A 17,608-nucleotide genomic window follows, 5' to 3' on the forward strand; every position below is an offset into this window, starting at 1 on the left:
TTTTAGCATTCTTGTAGTGTATGAAATCCCAAATTTGTTTGCATATTTAAGTGTATAAGGTCAATATCATACGATAAAATATTCTTATTAAAAAAAAAGCATCATCGTCCACAACAAGGCATAAACAAAAAGGTATTAAAACATAAAACACAACAACAACAACAATGACAATCAGCATTACCAGAAGGTTCTTCTTGATCAAGTTTGATTGAATCCCACTCCTGTTTTTCAGAATTGTCTGAAAGAATAAAGAAAAAGGATAGCTATACGAAATGATGAAAGGCTATGGCCGAAATAAAAGCAAGGCGGTACGTATGCATAGAGAACGACCGTACTTTTCCAACAGGGGTTTCTGTCTTTTCAAAGCGTTTTTGCTTTGAACGGTCAATATTCTCCACCGTATTCAGGAATGCAGCATGGATTAACTTCAAATGAAATTGAATTTATTGAGTTCGACATAGGAAGAACGCACTCCTATACGGATTGGAGTCGAGATTGTATGGGACGACGTTGATTCAGTGAATGAATCGATCTTGGGACGCGCATCTGGCATCCCCCGCAGATTTTTTGGCAGTTTTGGATGACATCACAAAGGAGAAAGAGCCTGGAATCTAGATTATCGAACGCCCTCCCCAATCTTTGATTATTACAAGTAATAAGTATAGACAGTTGTCTATGTTGCTCAAAGCTTGACGTTGTTCCTAGGAAGGTTGTTGTCCTATCTAGCAAATTAGTTGGTCATAGAGTGACATGCCTCCAGGAAGACCCTCGAGGTAAGCTGGGATTTTCAAGCGCGAAGTTTTCACCAACTACCATAGAGGTACTTATAGGAGCGCTGGCGCTGTACTTTGGACAGCAACGCTGTCAACAAGAGGGAAACTTTCCCTCGTGCGTACACTTTTGTTCATTGTTTCATATTTTATAAAATGATGATGATAGCGAAAAGAACAAACAAAACGAACATTTGGAAACAACCCTGAAGAGGATGGACAGCTGTCACCGAAAATTCAGCCAACTAATCTACTAGACGGGATAAAACTAAGACCTCGCAAGCAACAACGATGGCGATCTTTAGGCATAAACTGGCAAAGAGCGAGAATGAAAGCCTGTAAAAGTTCGAGTTTGTCATCATGAAAAACGTACCAAAGATTGAGCTGTACAAATCCTCGGCATCTTGAACGCTCTAAAGAGAGAAAAGAGAGATGGTTTAAATGGTAATCGGAGCTTTTCCACGAGAAGTTTTACAACTAAAGAATTGGAATAATTTGTTGAGAATACTTAGAAATTTGTTAGACTTTTATGTAATTCCGGTGATTTTTTAATTTATGTTGTATTTTTTTGCTTTTTGTAGGTAACAGCGCTTGAAATCCCCGAAAATTAGCTGTACGTGAAATTAAATTTGCAAAGTTTGTATTTTCTGAATGCGCTACTCCCAGGATCTGATAACAACTGGCGAAAAATAGTTAAAACACATAAAACAAAATACAACAAAAACGAAACTTACAGAACTGTCACACCCACTGATTTGCTGCATCTCTAGTGGCGGTGGGTCAGGCCTTGATCGATCCTCTGAGAAAAAAACGAAATAGTGATTAAGACTAAAATGGCAAAGAAGGTGCTTGATAAATGTAGTTTGCGTGTATTTGCGCTTTTTTGTTAAGCGCAAAATAGGATAAGGCACTAAAAATAGCAGTATTGTATAATAGTGATAGCATTATTGGTTAGAGTATTTTTTAGTTGACTATCCAAAGTTATTTGCGTTTGTTTTGGTTTTGCATCAATGCGCTCTGTGATTGGTTGGCACAGTTTGCGCTATTTTCTCAACCAATGGAAAGCAAACCAAAACCAATTGTGCCTCGCTCGCACGCCTTTTCCCGTGCTTGGCGCCGGTTACGTGTATTTGTTTTGAATTCTGATTGGTTCATTGCGTTGTTTATGTCTGCTGTGATTAATCTGTTATAACGTTTGTTTTAGTTTCACTACAGTCAATCAAAAACCCTTCTATGACAGTTGAAGTTGATACCAGTTGATTGTTAAAGCGAATACAACAATCCAGTCCATACAAATGGGTTTAAGAGGTAAAAGTTTGACGACTTAAACCGGCTATCCAAAACCGCAACGCGATTTCCCCAAAAAACAAAATCACAATTACCTGCAAGACGAAGGATATCCTGAAGCGTATCGTTGACCTTATTCAATCTAGGTCTGCGGCTTGACTGCCATTCACAACACTGCTTGATGAGTTCATACTCTCTGCTCTCAATGCAAAGTTCCTTAGGAACGACTTCTTTCAAATCCAACACCTTGTAAATGCAAGTAAATATACATTTTAAAAAATTGTTTTGGTCAACAGTCACGTAATCTGTCTGTATAGACTATACCTCTATACATGGTCCTACGCATCAGTTTGGTGGCAGAAAAAGTCCGGGCTATTTTGACATTTTGAACATATCACTGGTTAGGCTAGCGTAACCAATACTTGGTATAAAAAAACTGTGATATTTTCTTTGTTTTCTACCTTTTGTTGCCTAGTACCCCATTGTTCTACTATAAGGTTTATACCATTTTTTCCTTCGTGTTACGTCACTTGAAAGTTTGGCCGACTTTTATACCAAGGATGAGACTACAGTTAATATCTTGTGCACATTTTACACGTAACTTCCAATTAAACCACTAGAGGAACATTACCACTAAATTTCTCATTACATCGCTAACAGTTTGATGGCTGTAGGTATCAAGCTATTGTCTGGGTAACGAACAGAAAATGCATACTTTTACAGATATATCGAACATTCGTGCAACGAACCCACCAAATTAATGCCACAACGTTTAGATTATATATGAAAGATTAGGAATGTGCCTTGATAACTTACGTGATAAGGCACTTCTTTATCTTCCAAAACGTGCCTATATGGAGTGCATCCCAAGGTAAGAACCTCATACATTAGCACCCCAAAGGCCCAAACGTCAGAGGCCGTGGAAAAGCGATGTTCTTTTAAACACTCTGGCGCTTTCCATCTTATGGGTAGATCTTCCTCATCGCGTGTGCTTACATACTCTGGAACTTCAGCTGAGCAATAACCATCATACAGCAAGGCGGAATCTGCTGTTAGTGTGACAAATGCATAAGTTATCTTTTATAGTGTGCTTCAATGATATGTAGTACTGAAGATGGTTCAAGTTACAACAATCGTTTCAAATAAACGGTGAACGGAAACTTCGTAAGCGATGCGTGAAACTTGAAAATGTATATCTGATTGGATTGATATAAAAATAATTATCAAAAAGTGGCAGTAATGGTTTAAAAAACACAGACGTTTCGGGTACATAACCCTTCTTTGTGTGAAAGAAAACCGTCCCAGAACGGAACGGTTTTCTTCCACAATGAAGCTAAGAGCAGTCATTTTTGTCGTTTTGAGTGCTGAAAACACTGGGACCAGACCTTTTCACAACTTTTATGTTATAAAATAAATGTGATGGTATATTTCAAGCCTGGTGAATAAATGAGAATGATGTATTGTTCTAGAAAGTGACACAAAAGAAATCCGAGTGCTCCTATCAGGAGTCGAACCTAAGACCTTCCGATTACTAGTTGGGATGCTCTACCACTGAGCTACAGGAGACTGTACAGACGTCATCCCTTGAGTCAAGTCAATTCTGTATCAACAGCATGTTGTAATGTAAATGAATAATTTCCTGGCGCTAGAGTCAAGTTAATGCTGCATGATCTACAGGATACCCAGGAAAGCATGTTGGCACATCGTGTTCCTAGGTGATGCATGACACAAATGTATATCTGATTGGATTGATATATAAAAATGATTATCAAAAAGTGTCAGTAATGGTTTAAAAAAATTTTTACGCTTATGAAAGTGTATGGACTCAACGAATGGGCTTATATAAGATTACCATGCATGAAAGTTCAATTTCTTAACTGTTAGAGTACCTTGGTTGAACGGCCGCACTGTGTGCAATCCAGTCAATTTACACACATAATTTTCCCCAACGAGAATGTTTTCCGCCGTAACAGCCCGGTGCACCAAGCCCAACTCTTCTAAGTGCAAAAGAGCCCCACTGATGTCACTGAGCATCTTGAGAAGCTGCGTCGGTTTCAGATGTGGTTCTCTTTCACGAGACATTCGAACAAACTGCAAAAGGTTGCCAAATTTTTCAAATGACGTGATGAGATGGTACGGTAAACTCACAGTGTCGTAGCCAAGGAGCACAGGAAAATTTGGGTGCTGGGATACATTTAATCGCTCCATATTGGAAGCTTCTCGAATGAGCCGCTCTCTGGCCTCGAATTTTGGATCTTCCTCCAACAGATGATGTTTTTTAGCGTACAGGACTTTAACGGCCACCTAGCAACACCAGAGCACCAATTAATGCATTCATAATTGAAACTCACCATAGAAGCTATGTCTACAGGACGATGACATGTTCCACACTGAATAGGATTCGTAGAGAACCTTCAGGCAGCAAAAATTGCAACTCTGGCCAAAAAGTTACCACACATTTGGCTAAGTCTGGAGCTTTGATCTATTACAAAGGAGTGTGCGAGCTATGCCTTATTTCCGGATATGATATCTGCAACGTTACGGTCGAAAACTGAAACGAGGAGAGGAAAATGTGAAAACTCTTTCAACCCTATTGAGATGATTTAGAAAATGGTAAGATAATGTTACATTATTTCGAGGCAGTGACAATCTAGTTTACTGATTCACTCAATAAGCGACGAAGACAATTATACTCTGGGATATAACGTCAGTTTCTCATCACGAACAATTTCAAAGAAGTTTTACCCAAACAACGACTCATTTTCTTAATGCGAGATTTTATTTTCTTTTTTCGATTTGATCATACCACCGTTACCTTTCGTCTTTGAAACATTCCATGGTTGATAAAACAGCTCGAGGTTTGGCGAATAGTTGTGCCATTTATTTCCAGTATTTGTGTCCTGTACATCGAGGGCAAATGCTCGATATGTAGGTTTGCTGGAAGAGCGTCCTCTAAATTCCTGTTTTTGGATAGGAAATGGGCCAAAATCGTTCTAGTGTCCCTGTCGGGGCAGAAAAGCAACTCTGAAGATCGCTGCTGCAATATTGCCCTACATTCTGGTCTCTTCTGCACCTTTGCATCTCTCAGGAGATTGACTAAACAGCCACCGGCCTCCTTCCTCATTTCTGTCAAAGAAAGGAGAACGCAAACGTCAATTACTTTACACCAAAAAGCAGCATTTTACCGACATTTGAAAAACATTCATATTGCCGTTTGAAATGTAAAACAAATCAGAACTCTTTGTATTAAATTAACTACAGAGAAAACGTGCTAGGAATATTTTTAAAAATCACGATTAAGATGCATTTCGTGACTTAATGTGTCGTCATGAACAACGTGACATTGTAAAATACAATCGAGAATCATTAAGATAAGTTGAGAGGTAATATTGTGACGAATTTGCCTGATTTTTTTTAATAAAGAACAGTTGGACTTACAAATACTTAAGTCCCGCTTTAGCTTGCAAGAAGTTGTGTAAGTTATACAACATCACCTTTTGTCACGTTGTTCTTCGCAATTTCGACAAGGAGTGACGTTGCGAATAAGCAAAATCTCCAGTCGGCTCCACCCCCTCCCTGTAAGTAGGCCTCCACGATAAGTCTGATAAGTTTCATGGCCCGCCTTTCGGTCTCCATTTGTGGAACAGGACGCTCGCTGTGTACCTAGGACGAAAAATTAATTGGAAACGAATTCCCATTTACTTTCAGAGGTCAACCATCGGAGAGATACTAAATAACATGATTCAGCTAATTAGTCTCGCTTGATAGCATTTTATAGAAAGTTGCTGTTGTTGTTATTGTTATTGTTGTTGTTGTTGCTAAAAAGTGCTTTCACTACCTTTATTAAAAAAAAAGCTTTTATCAAACCAGTTGCGGGGCGAATTTGAATTGAGTAGCCGGCATTATTAATTATTTGATAATGACAGGGTTTTTAACAAACAGGTATGCACTTATATGTTGAACAAAGGTCAAGAATTCACTAAATAAAGTATTTTACTAAATGCAAGGGAATCAATCAGCGTACAACCCACGCTCGTGTTAGCCCCTGAGCTACAATGAGATTTAATTCATTCAGAATATGATACATGTCCTGTGTACGTACTAGTTTGACCAGTTGTGTCCACCTTTCCTCAGTAATGACTAAAAATGCACACAGAGGCATCTTAAAGAACTCTGAGAAAAAACGAAACTAGAAGGAAACATTTTAACCTTTCCATGTAGATGAATTAAGATGCAGTGCAGGTCAATCCACTCTCCATTTTTCTTCCTCTGTTTTAGTGATCGGAGAATGTCCAAATCCTTGCTTTCTTTTCTCGAATTTCCACAGAACGCTTGGCATTCTTCGATGGCGCTCTTTAACCTTGCAGCCATTGGTGAGTTGTCGTTTGGTTTCTGAAGATGAGAATTTGTCTCAAGGGTGGCTTCCATCGAATAACGAAGAACATCCTTCCTTTTGTTTTTAACCTGGTCGCAACGACTTCTTAGTTCTTTTTGTACTCTTTTCAGATCCTCTTCCAGATCTAAGATAGGCAACTCATCTTGCAGAATTTGTTGCATCAAAAGCAGCGACAAGACTCGACTATAGCAAAAGAGCTTGAGTTTTCGTTCGGAATGTTCATGTTTTTTAAACATGCCTTCAGACGGGAAAATCGACGATCTCATGATGTCTTCCAGAACCATCAAACTCTCAATGTCGCTTCCGAAATTTTCTCTGCAGATGAGATGAAGAAGCAATTGCAGGGAATGCTTGACAACTGTATCGCTGTTTAGGCTGCAGCTAAGTTTCGTTAGAATTTTATAGACCTCTTTGTTTTTCGAAGAGCATCTTCCCCATGATTCTTCGAGATCTGGAAGAACTTTAAGGAGGATGAACTGCTCACGCTGCTCCTTGCACAAGTTACTGGATTTATCCATCTTTTGGATGAATCGATCTAGGTTTTCGTAGAAGGATTCAATAGACCACTGATATTCCTCGTTGCCTAAAATCATTGTCATACGAATCGAGTTAGAATGCACTCAAAATGGCCATCACCAATGATATCAGTTACATTATTGTTCCACTGGTTTCACCATATCATCAAAAACGTTATTGTAACTAAGTTCAAAACTCTGTATTACTAGCCTCGACCTGAGTAGTATTTCTAGGATGGGGTAGATTGTGCACCCTGAATGGCTTATAGTCAATCCGACGCTACTTCCAAGTTCAATAAAGCGCAACTTGACAAGAGAGTTAAAATTTTCGAAAAGGACTGTCTTGGAACAGCCATCTGTGATTCTTGATTTCTTCGTCAAATTGAACTCAAATCAAAGCTCAAAGAAAAAAAGCCATTTGAGAAAATACGTAAAAAGGTACAAAAGCCACTGAAAACTTCATGTGATGACAGAAACTCAAACTATCTGGAAACATCCGGTCAAAATACGGCTGTGGTGGAAACATCAAATTGTTGCCTAATTATAACAACATAATTTAAATAATAACTTTCAAGTTAATAGAAGAAGGAGGAGGAGGAGGAGGAGGAGGCGACGACGACGAAGAAGAAGAGAGAATGGTCAAAAAAGCACATGTCAGTTTACCATTATTTACGACGATGCCTTTGCTTGGTTTTGGATTTGATTCTCCCTCTCTTTCTTCGTATTGCATTCTAGAATATCTGTATACACAGTAGGATCCTGGAACAGGTTCACCGACTCGAGTCGGATGGTCATCTGGGACTCTGTCGTTTTGATTCTCCTGTTCGGCTGGACCGGAGGCCGCTTGAAATTGTGAAGCGTCCGCGGATGTACGATTTTCGCCAACTGAAAAGAAAGAAGCGTACTTTTGTTTACCCATATTTACCTTTTAGCCAGTGGTATCATCAACAGTACAATCAGGTATCATACTTGTTCCTTCAGTTGTCTTCCATGTTAACATACTCAAATCTTAAATTTGCATGTAACAAATCATCTTTGAGCACTTAAAAACACGCCCACCGGGAATGCACGCATCCAGAGCTTCAGTTTCTCAGTTTGGAGAGGAGAGGCCTTGAGAGAGTCAGCAACATTCAAATCGATTTCTATCCACGTGCACGTCTCCTTCATTTCGTTTACGTCACTTTTGTTTCAGATTCGCAAGCAACAAAAATGTTAGACACTACTCTCTTTGATAGCTCATGGGACTTCAGTTGAAATAATCTCTTTATGCTAGGAAACAGTTGGTATGAGACACTTAACCTTTTTTTCTTCAAAAGTGGCCAATTTCAAATCAAATACTTGTGAAAAATTGAATTTTTCAATTCTTTATCGTAATTTCTACTCGTGTACGTGCGGTTGGGAATCCCTCTGCGATAGAGGGCCAGACTGCTAACATCTTGAATTTGCGAACGGGACTTTGAGCGTGATGCTCAACGAGTTTGCCTATAAAATCTAAAGGTCTCTGAAGAGTCTCTTGGCCGAGACGAAACGCCGTGTCAGACTAGCCACGAGCAATTCACAAGTATTTGACAATTTTTCAATTCTTTATCGTAATTTCAAATCAGAACAAAAAAATGCATGTCTTATTAATCATCAGCAACAATCCAAGCAGAATGGAGAACTATTGAGAAAAATATTTCACCTATAGTCAGATAGAAGGAGACGATGATGACGATGATGATGATGATGATGATGATGATGATGACGATGATGATGATGATGATGATGATGATGATGATTTTTATGGACTAAAATGTATGGTGACCACATGCACCTCAGAAGTCGACTCCAACCAATTAGAAACTGGATGAACTCATCGGTATAAAATCTACTTGTAATGAATAGTTCTTCATGTGGAGTTAAAAGCACACCTGTGATCCTTGCTGATCGAGATCCAACTGCAACATTTCCGCTGATATTGGACAAGCTGATGCTATAATGTGGTGTACGTCTGCGTGCACCAGTTCTAGGGATCGTTTCGCCTGCAAGTGAAATTGTACATTTATTATTTATTTTTTTGCACCACATTAATGCTTGCCTTTATCTTCTGTATTTATTCTGCTTTAATTTCAGCCCTTTCCACTACACCCTTTAATTAATTAGTATTCTAATATGAGTTCCCTATTTTTCACTTAGCTCTTTTATATGTACATAGGCTTCATATATTTGTAAATATTAACTCTCATATTCTCATTTTCTCATGTAACCGACTTACGATACGACTCTACTCATGCCTTTGAAAAACATTAGTAAAACGATTCCTTTAATTTCAGTCAGTGAGTATACGTAAAATATTTGCCTCCAAATAGAATTTTTATGCTTTTTCCTGCTGACCGCCTTTTGTTGGCAGTTAATTGGTTCGAGTGGCACTGGGACTTGGGGAGGGAGTAATTGAAATAAAGTATACCTCCTAAAAGTGCTTGCTCATTCGTCTCGGTTCAGCGCGTAGTAAGACTCGTGCTTTCAAGCCTATACAATAGGCGGGTTTTTTCCCTCAGTTGATCTCTAATGTGCCTTGCGCGTTCTTTTGTTTGAAATTAAGTGTCCCTACTGTGTTTATTTACAATATTTCCATTATTTCTTTCGGTTTCGATCCTTGAAGTATTTCCGCTTCGCGTCGCGCTTATCAATCTCTCCGGTTGGCGAGATGGGAACTATACTTTCTCCGGTGTTTTACGGTATTTTTTCGTTCGTCGAGAAGCTCTTGATCTTAAGAACAATTTCGATCCGCGAGCCTGCGAGAATTTTAACCTTAAGAGGTATATTCTCGTGCATTTGCAAGGCATTGGAGGACGCACGGTCAAGACTGAAATCAGGAGAAAATAATGATCTTGTTTTTAGATCTATTACTGAGTTATACGGAAAAATAATTTCATTGAAAGGGTGTGCACCTGGTTCCAAATTGAGTATGCAAGGAGCTCCTGCAAGCACTTTAGGGTTACATAGTGAGTCATTTGAACTTCAAAATTTGAGTAAAAAAAAATGTTATTCTTTCATGCTTTTTTTTTTTTTCAAATCTAACTAGGAGTTATGCCTTGCTCTAATTCTCAGTTCAGTTCAGTTCAATACCTTTGTTTATATTTAAAACGTCACGTCCTGCATATTATAAAAAAAACATGGAGTAGGAAATGATGATGGTTCAAATGAGCTTACTTTCAGAAAACTCAGCTGATTCAACTTCAATACAAGAGAAAACAAGTCTTTTTACGAATAATAAAGTATTTTTTTACCGTCAGGAGATAACAGGAGATAACACACGTTTGGTGTTATTTTAATTCTTTGAAAATTGCTCAAACTCGATCATACTTACATGAAGTGACTGATGCCTCTGATGAGCTTATGGAATCCAATGTGTCCGTCGAGCCTTGAAAAAAATGCAATAAAGATGTCGTTAGCTGAGAACGCCTTTGGAACCTTTCAGAAAACAAATGAGGGTGATTTTTCAAGAGGCGTTATAGCTATAAAGAGTTTTAGCAAAATTCAAACGCTTTTTCAGGCACCTGATGAATATTCAAGTCGTGGGAAATTTTAGCGAAGAGGATCTTATCTTAATCCCGAACAACAAGAGTAAGTATTATTTTCCATGCATGTCGCCAAAGCCGAAACAGTATGGTTTGGCCGATACCACCTTTTCTAATCGATTCGATACGAGAGGGTATTTTCCGATATTTGGCATACTCTATTTCGATAAAAAGCTCGTATGTGGACCGTTGCCATAATTGACGTAAAACTGAGAAATTAGCCTAAAGCTAAGGAAGATGATAGCAAGATGTTACCAAGTGTCAACGCTAATAAGATGAAATTGCTGCGGAAGCCAAGCTGAAAAAGCTGTCAACTGAATTTGAAATTGTTTCACTGAGTGAATCAATGCTTTTGCGCAAGGTCAAAAGAATTACTCATAAAAGCATCGTGCTCCAGCCCTACAAAGTATCTGCCAACTCACGTTCAGACCAGCTTGCAGGGGAATGATAAAACGCTAACTTCTTACAATACCAATGCCTTGAAAAACAATACAAGTAGGTAACAAGAATTAAAACTTTGATCAACTCAACTTGAATGGTTATTTTCTGTCCCTACAGCTCCTTATAGCTCCCAAAGTGTTTGGCTTTATACAGATTTCGCGAGACGAAATGGCTTAATGTTGGCGACCGCGTCCGGAAAAGAAAATTTAGGGACTCAGGCCGATGTCTACTTTTTAAACCCTTTAAGCCGTATCTATGATCAGCATCAAATTTCTCTTTGTTATATCAATTGGGTTATTCAGACCCTGAGGTCATGAGAAGATAGGAGAATTTGATATTGGAGGGTTTCAGTATACTGAGAGCTGAGTGTTTTACGGTCGAAAGCACTTTGTATGAGATTACCTGAACCTCCTTCTTTCTATTGTTTTCGAATCTTACATCAAGATAATATGTTTCATAGTTTGGAGTCTGTGCCTCGGGGGGTCTGTGCATAAAATCATTTTGTGTGGCCACTTATGTGAAAGTTACTGCAAAATATTTCTATCCCTTATTTTTGTTTTTCAACATAGCAAACTCTGCAGAATGAAAATTGTTTTTCGTATCTGGAAGATTCGTTCTTTGTGTAATATTGTTACTGATCGTGCGAAGAACTAAACCTTATTTTGCGAAATGATGTTGTTTTGTAGTATCACATTGTCCATTTACGTCAAAGAGGTCGTGGGGTTGAAGGGAACAAAAGACAGGAAGACTTAAAGCAACCCGGTAGTTTTCCCAGCTCTTGAGGCAGGATTTTTGCACGGAAATTTCATCTTTCTTTAAAGACCGTGTTTAATTAACTCGTTTCAGAGTAAGCAAAAATGAATTACACAGCCGAGTATAGGCCTAAGGAGACGTTTATCATGTATCAGTACTAATGTGTCCAGCAGTAGAGAGCTAAATATAGCTTTGAAGCTGCTGTTGAGACACGATCAATTAAAGAGACGTATTCATTGCTCATTCGATTTAATGCAAAACATACGCGGAACCAGACAACGAATTTTTAGGCCGTGCAGGAATGGATCGTTTAACAAGATAAGCCTGCCAGTTGCTTACAGAAACTAAGATGAAGCCCCCTGAAGTAAATTTCTTTGGGATTGCTTTCTTTCCGGACGAATCTGCAAACAACCTTGTTTGTTTTCATAATCTGGTCTTGCCTTTGCACCTGGCGTATAAGTCGAACACATTCTCTTAAAATTCCAGATGTTGGCAATTCAAAGGCTTTTCAGCGACCCCCCGCGCTCTTCATCGAAGTGCTTTCTTTTATAATTTGTCTAGATCTAGAAATGGCTCCGGAAAAGGACTGCTTCTATTCCAATTGCGGATTTAATCCGTCTAGGACGAACTCGCGAAAGAAAACAACTCGCTGGTTGAGCGTCTCGACCTGTTTATCTATAGACGAAGACAGATTTATCGTCTGGTGGGCGAGGTATTTCGTTCTTCTTAAACGAAGTGTAAACGTCTGAGATAACGGTATGGGAGTCTATCCCCTTTATACCAGGCATCCAGCATTTAACAGTACCTGTTAAATCACATACTTGTAAATGGACAAACTATAAAGGCAGAAGTTAATTGCTCCTATAGATTTTCCCACAACTTCCTAAGGGTCCGCTAAATTAGAGCACTTTGATTTTAAACAAAGTTCTTCAGCTTGGCCCCACTTAGAATGTTCGCTACACGCGTGTGTACATAAACAAACATTAATACTTTCTAAAGTGTGTTTAAGGTTACTCGCTTACCGAATTCAGTACCCGACGCCATATCAACAGGTGGCAATCAAATGCAAGGCGTCGATTTGGAAACAGCCTAACAAGAATGGTTTCTTCAACGATTGCAGATGGTTATGATGAGGCATATCACGGTTGAGTGGTAAAGAAAACTCCGGGAAAGCCCCGTACACATTTAGGACTATGACACCATACGCGGAAATTGCCTGTGCGATTGCGCAATGGAACGAATAGGTTTTGCTATCGCAGCACATTTTTTTGTAATTTTAGCTCCAGATTGTATATTTTACACCACTGTAGCACGTTAATGCATGTTAGAGACAATGTGATCACGCAGCGAACGGAAGGGTCTCCTTCATTATTCAGCAGTCTATCAAGAGCACTCTCTCCTCCAGTCTCCGCTTTCGAACTGGTTGGCTTTGCTCAAAACAGCTGTCCACGGTTGTGTTTTTTACTTTCGGTTTGGTCTGTAGATCATGTCGATGTCATGTTAAGTTTTCTAGGTAGTATCCGGGGGGGGGGGGGTACTCCCCCATATAAGGTATATAGGTATGTGCCGCCCCAAAGGGTATGGTTTTTCAGCCGTTTTGGTCTGAAAACGGGTATAGATTTTGACAATTACGGTCTGAAATCGGGTCGGGTTTTTGGGGCCGGGAACATTTACGAAAGCTTACAAACATATTTTTCTTCTCAGTACGTAACTGGAACGACCAACTGATAGCGGAAAAAAGAAATAGATAAACTATGTCATTCCAGCTTACTTATACTCCTTGCGTCAACTTCCGTTCGGCACTGATGCATAATTATCAGGTCTGAAAACGGGTATGAATTTTAGAGGTCAGGTCTGAAAACGGGTGTGGAAAATGGCATGTTTAGGTCTGAAATAGGGTCGGGATTTGAAGACCCGGGCGGCACACCACCACCAAGAATACCGAGGAGTACCCCCTCCCCCGCGGGTAATATCAGCCTTTCTTACTTAACTTATATGTTTATTTTTGGCTGAATTAGATCTTTCACACATCCTGCGTGTTCTGGCAGTTCCGCGGTCTTTTATCAATTATTTACTGTTATAAAAGGGATTAATAGACTGATCTCTCGTTTAATGTTTTTTCAGCTGGTTGAATTACAAACAGTGCTGTAATTTCATAGCCCCCCACTCCCCTGCATGTTGTCAATGGCGCGTCAAATAATGCATACGCCATGACGGAACTTCAAAACACTCTTCCTGTAATTAAATAAACAAAAATTTTTAACCGAATGTGTAAACGTCTGGAATTGGAATGATGTAATAATATTACTGAAATTGAAGACTTTATTGGCTTCACACAGTTCAGATAATAAGAAGAGGAAGAAAAGAAAGAAAGAAGGATAACAAAGACAGATAAAGCTACATTTTATCACCACGAATCGGAGTGCAGCAGCCAAAGGAACAGATACGGTAGGAGGAGTGGGGGAGGAGTGGGGGAGGAGTGGAGGGAGTGGGTGAACTGGGTTAGGGACACTGGGGAAGGGTCATTAATAGTTTTTTAAAAAAAAAAACGGCATTTGGAAGGGAGTGAACCTTGATTTTTTGTTTTAATTTGTTTTTCTCGCCAGGAGGTGGAAGGTCGCGACCCTCTTTTTTTTACCTTTTCAGTTTTCCTTTTAAATTTCCTGCTCCTCCTCCGCGAAATAATCGCAGAAAACACTCTAATGCCGCATTTGGCGCCTGCGAGAATTTTCTATTGACTTCTTTGATGTTTTGTTTTCGATCTGGAGAACTCAAAATGAAGGTGGTTCCGGTGCCAGATCCTCGGTGACTCAGGAGTAGACAGTCGGACAGGGCGAAGATTCCACGGGCGAAATAAGGACTTGCGAGGCCTTTACAAGATTCGCCCGTGAATTCTTCGCCCTGTCGAGACAATCTGCCCCTGAGTCTGATTGTCCATTTGGTTGAGGAATCCATGTGAAGTCTTCATCTTCCCCTGCATTTGGAGCTGACTGGCTTGTGAGCAATGCTTTGTCTGTTTGGTTGGTTGTGAAGAAGTTGATTCCAGTTTGGCATTTTGGGGCCGGATTGGGAGACGCTCACAGTAGCTACGAGGCGATTCAGTTGAACTGCCCTGCCTCCGTAAAACTCATCACAGACACCGCATGTACATTTTCCCCGATTAATGCCTTCGAAGATTCATATGAACTATATACGAACAAATTACAGCAAACACTCAATTAAATATAGAGGAAGTCAGGTCTGGAACAGCCTTCCAACGGCTGTAAAAACTGCCAAATCAATATATATTTTTAAGAAAAAAATATAAAATATATCTTCTCTGTGAGTGAATTTCTATAATTGTTGAGAATTATGTTGTTAATAATCAGAGGTATTGTAAAAGACAAAAATAAATACCTACATAAAGGACACAGCCATGTAAATTCAGAGTGGTTACTCAACAACTTTACGTACGAGGGGCTCTCCTTGTAAGCCCATGCAGTAGGGTTTGTTGAGAGTTCCTGCTCCTAAGCTATTAATAATATTGCTGTAAGAAAACATGAGACCGAGAAGCCGTAAAATCGCTGTACTAATTGCGACTGTTGTCTGTTTATTAAATTTGCAAAGGTTGATCAGCCAAATAACCTTACAAAATCTTATGTTCCTTCGTGAAAGAATGATGGAAGATTTTGTTCAAGAGAGTGAAAGCCTGCTTTTTCTGACCGCCCTACTTTTGAGCGTTCACCGAAGACGAGGTAATTTTCGGCACGTAAGAAGAAGAGCTTGGGCCTGGCCAAGACCACAGAACTGGTTTGATGTAATGCTAGTATCACCTCGGCTGAATGTTCTTTGGAAACCAAACTTTCGAATGGAACGTGAAACGTTTGACGAGCTTTGCCGAATTCTTCGTGGTGATCTGACGAGACAGGAAACGAAATTGAGAAAGCCTGTGTCTGTAGAGAAGCGTGTTGCTGTTGGTGTTTGGAGACTTTCCACTGGAACCAGTTATAGGTCATGTGGACTGCAGTTTGACCTGGGAAAATCTACAGCTAAAGTGATATGTCAAGAGTTCGAGGAAGCTTTGTGTCGAAAAAAGGACTTATTTATTCGATTCCCTTACACTGAAGACGAAGTGCAAGAAGCGATGGACACCTTTGAAGAAGAATACAAGTTTCCACAAATTGTAGGAGCAATTGACGGCTGCCAAATAGAAATCAACGCGCCACCGGAGAACAAGGAAGATTACTTTAACAGAAAACAGTATTATAGCATCAACCTGCAAGGGATAGTGAACTCGCGGCTGCTTTTTCAACATGTAGCAGTGGGCTATCCCGGTAGTATTCACGGTGCGAGGGTGCTACGACTGAGTGGAATTTTTGACCTTGCAGAAAACGAAGAAATTTTATCAGCACTTACAAGAATGGTCAATGGGGGACTGTTGAGGCCAATGCTAGTAGGTGACAGTGCTTATCCTTTGAAAAACTGGCTAATAAAGCCCTTTCCAAACAGAGGGCGCCTATCGCCTCAGAAAAGACGCTTTAATCAAAAATTAAGTGCAATGAGATCAGTGATCGAGAGGGCGTTCGGCTTGTTAAAAGGACTTTGGAGGCTTTTACTTAAAAAGATTGAACAGAGTCACACTTCCGTACCGCGAAGGGTGATAGCAGCATGTGTTTTACATAATTTTTGTGTGATGCAAGGGGATTCATTTGATGATGACGACGTTCGCCCACCACCGGACGATCAAAACGACGCAGACGAAGATGATGAAGCACAAGACGGATCAGCTACACGCCAAACTATGCTAGATTATCTACTTTCTCAGGGTGTACTTTAATTCAGCCACCTTCCTCATTGCACCAATTACGACGCACTGTAATTCAATGGCGTGACAATGTTTTTCTTTATGTTTATAAAACGCACATTTATTGAGCTTGATTTTTTAAAATTTTCCATTTCTTTTTCCCAAAAGCTGTGTTACAATCAATACAATGCTCAAAAAGATTGAATGCCTGTTACTCTACTATTCATAATACAAATAATAAATGAAGCTTCTGCGAAGCCAGCTAGCTAACAACAACAGAACATGTAAATGTTCAAATTAACCGGCAATGCATGCAACATCTTTTTAGTCACTTTTTAAACAGTCTTTTAAAATGTCTTTTAGGCCTGACACAAGAGCCTTGGTCTGCTCTGTCTGGCTTTGTATAGCAGCCTGCTGAAGTTCCATGCTGCAGTTGAAACGTTCGGCTTGCTTTTCCATGGAAATACGCCACATGTCACATACTCCCTTCATGTAAGGGTCTTCATATTGGTCATTTGGCTCCTTTCTCTTGCGCTAATTAGGGGCTTTCCCTTTTGTCTTTGGTGGGACTTGTTGCGACTTCGTGGTGATTCATCTGAGGCCGAACTTGTGCTAGGCTGCTGAGAATCAGAGCTCGCGGATGATGATGAGTTCTCTCCCTCTTTCGAGACTGGTCCTGCTGAGGGAGACTTCTTCTTTGGAATGACCTTTGAAGAACTTTTGGTCATGCGATCAGGGTTAATAGCGTCCCGTGTCCCTAGAATATCATCTAGTTCCTCGTAGAACGCGCAGCTACTTTGAAGCTTCTTAGCGCCCTCTTCTCCAGTGGAAGCCATTTTCGTTCTCACCTGGCGGTATTCATATTCCAGGTTCTTTATTTTCTCTGCAGATGAGATGAAGGAGCAATTGCAGGGAATGCTTGACAACTGTATCGCTGTTTAGGCTGCAGCTAAGTTTCGTTAGAATTTTATAGACCTCTTTGTTTTTCGAAGAGCATCTACTCCATGATTCTTCGAGATCTGGAAGAACTTTAAGGAGGATGAACTGCTCACGCTGCTCCTTGCACAAGTCACTGGATTTATCCATCTTTTGGATGAATCGAT

General features: G+C 39.8%; 2 protein-coding genes across 3 annotated transcripts in view; one reads left to right on the plus strand and one right to left on the minus strand.

Moving 5' to 3' along the window:
• LOC146475408 (uncharacterized) overlaps nt 1–17,608 on the minus strand; it is a 31,771-nt gene that overhangs the window by 8,290 nt on the left and 5,873 nt on the right. The window contains exons 2-13 of one of the 2 annotated variants that reach the window (XM_085115829.1): nt 10,318–10,371; nt 8,879–8,989; nt 7,632–7,853; nt 6,267–7,036; nt 5,552–5,720; nt 4,873–5,183; nt 3,947–4,361; nt 2,874–3,103; nt 2,153–2,303; nt 1,505–1,569; nt 1,144–1,183; nt 182–238 (exon numbers count right to left, since the gene is read on the minus strand). In XM_085115829.1, coding sequence (XP_084971955.1) covers nt 182–238; nt 1,144–1,183; nt 1,505–1,569; nt 2,153–2,303; nt 2,874–3,103; nt 3,947–4,361; nt 4,873–5,183; nt 5,552–5,720; nt 6,267–7,036; nt 7,632–7,853; nt 8,879–8,989; nt 10,318–10,371 — 2,595 coding nt within the window. Of the gene's footprint in view, nt 1–181; nt 239–1,143; nt 1,184–1,504; nt 1,570–2,152; nt 2,304–2,873; nt 3,107–3,946; nt 4,362–4,872; nt 5,184–5,551; nt 5,721–6,266; nt 7,037–7,631; nt 7,854–8,878; nt 8,990–10,317; nt 10,372–17,608 lie in introns of both variants that reach the window. The other variant, XM_085115828.1, reaches the window with a different exon arrangement.
• LOC146475409 (uncharacterized) lies at nt 15,378–16,538 on the plus strand. Its single transcript, XM_085116037.1, has 2 exons — nt 15,378–15,727; nt 15,803–16,538. Exons 1-2 carry the CDS (start codon nt 15,378–15,380, stop codon nt 16,536–16,538), a joined length of 1,086 nt encoding a protein of 361 aa, XP_084972163.1.

Source organism: Pavona decussata, unplaced genomic scaffold (genome assembly GCF_977016875.1).
Source record: "Pavona decussata unplaced genomic scaffold, jaPavDecu1.1 SCAFFOLD_84, whole genome shotgun sequence".
In the NCBI taxonomy this organism is placed as follows: domain Eukaryota; kingdom Metazoa; phylum Cnidaria; class Anthozoa; order Scleractinia; family Agariciidae; genus Pavona; species Pavona decussata.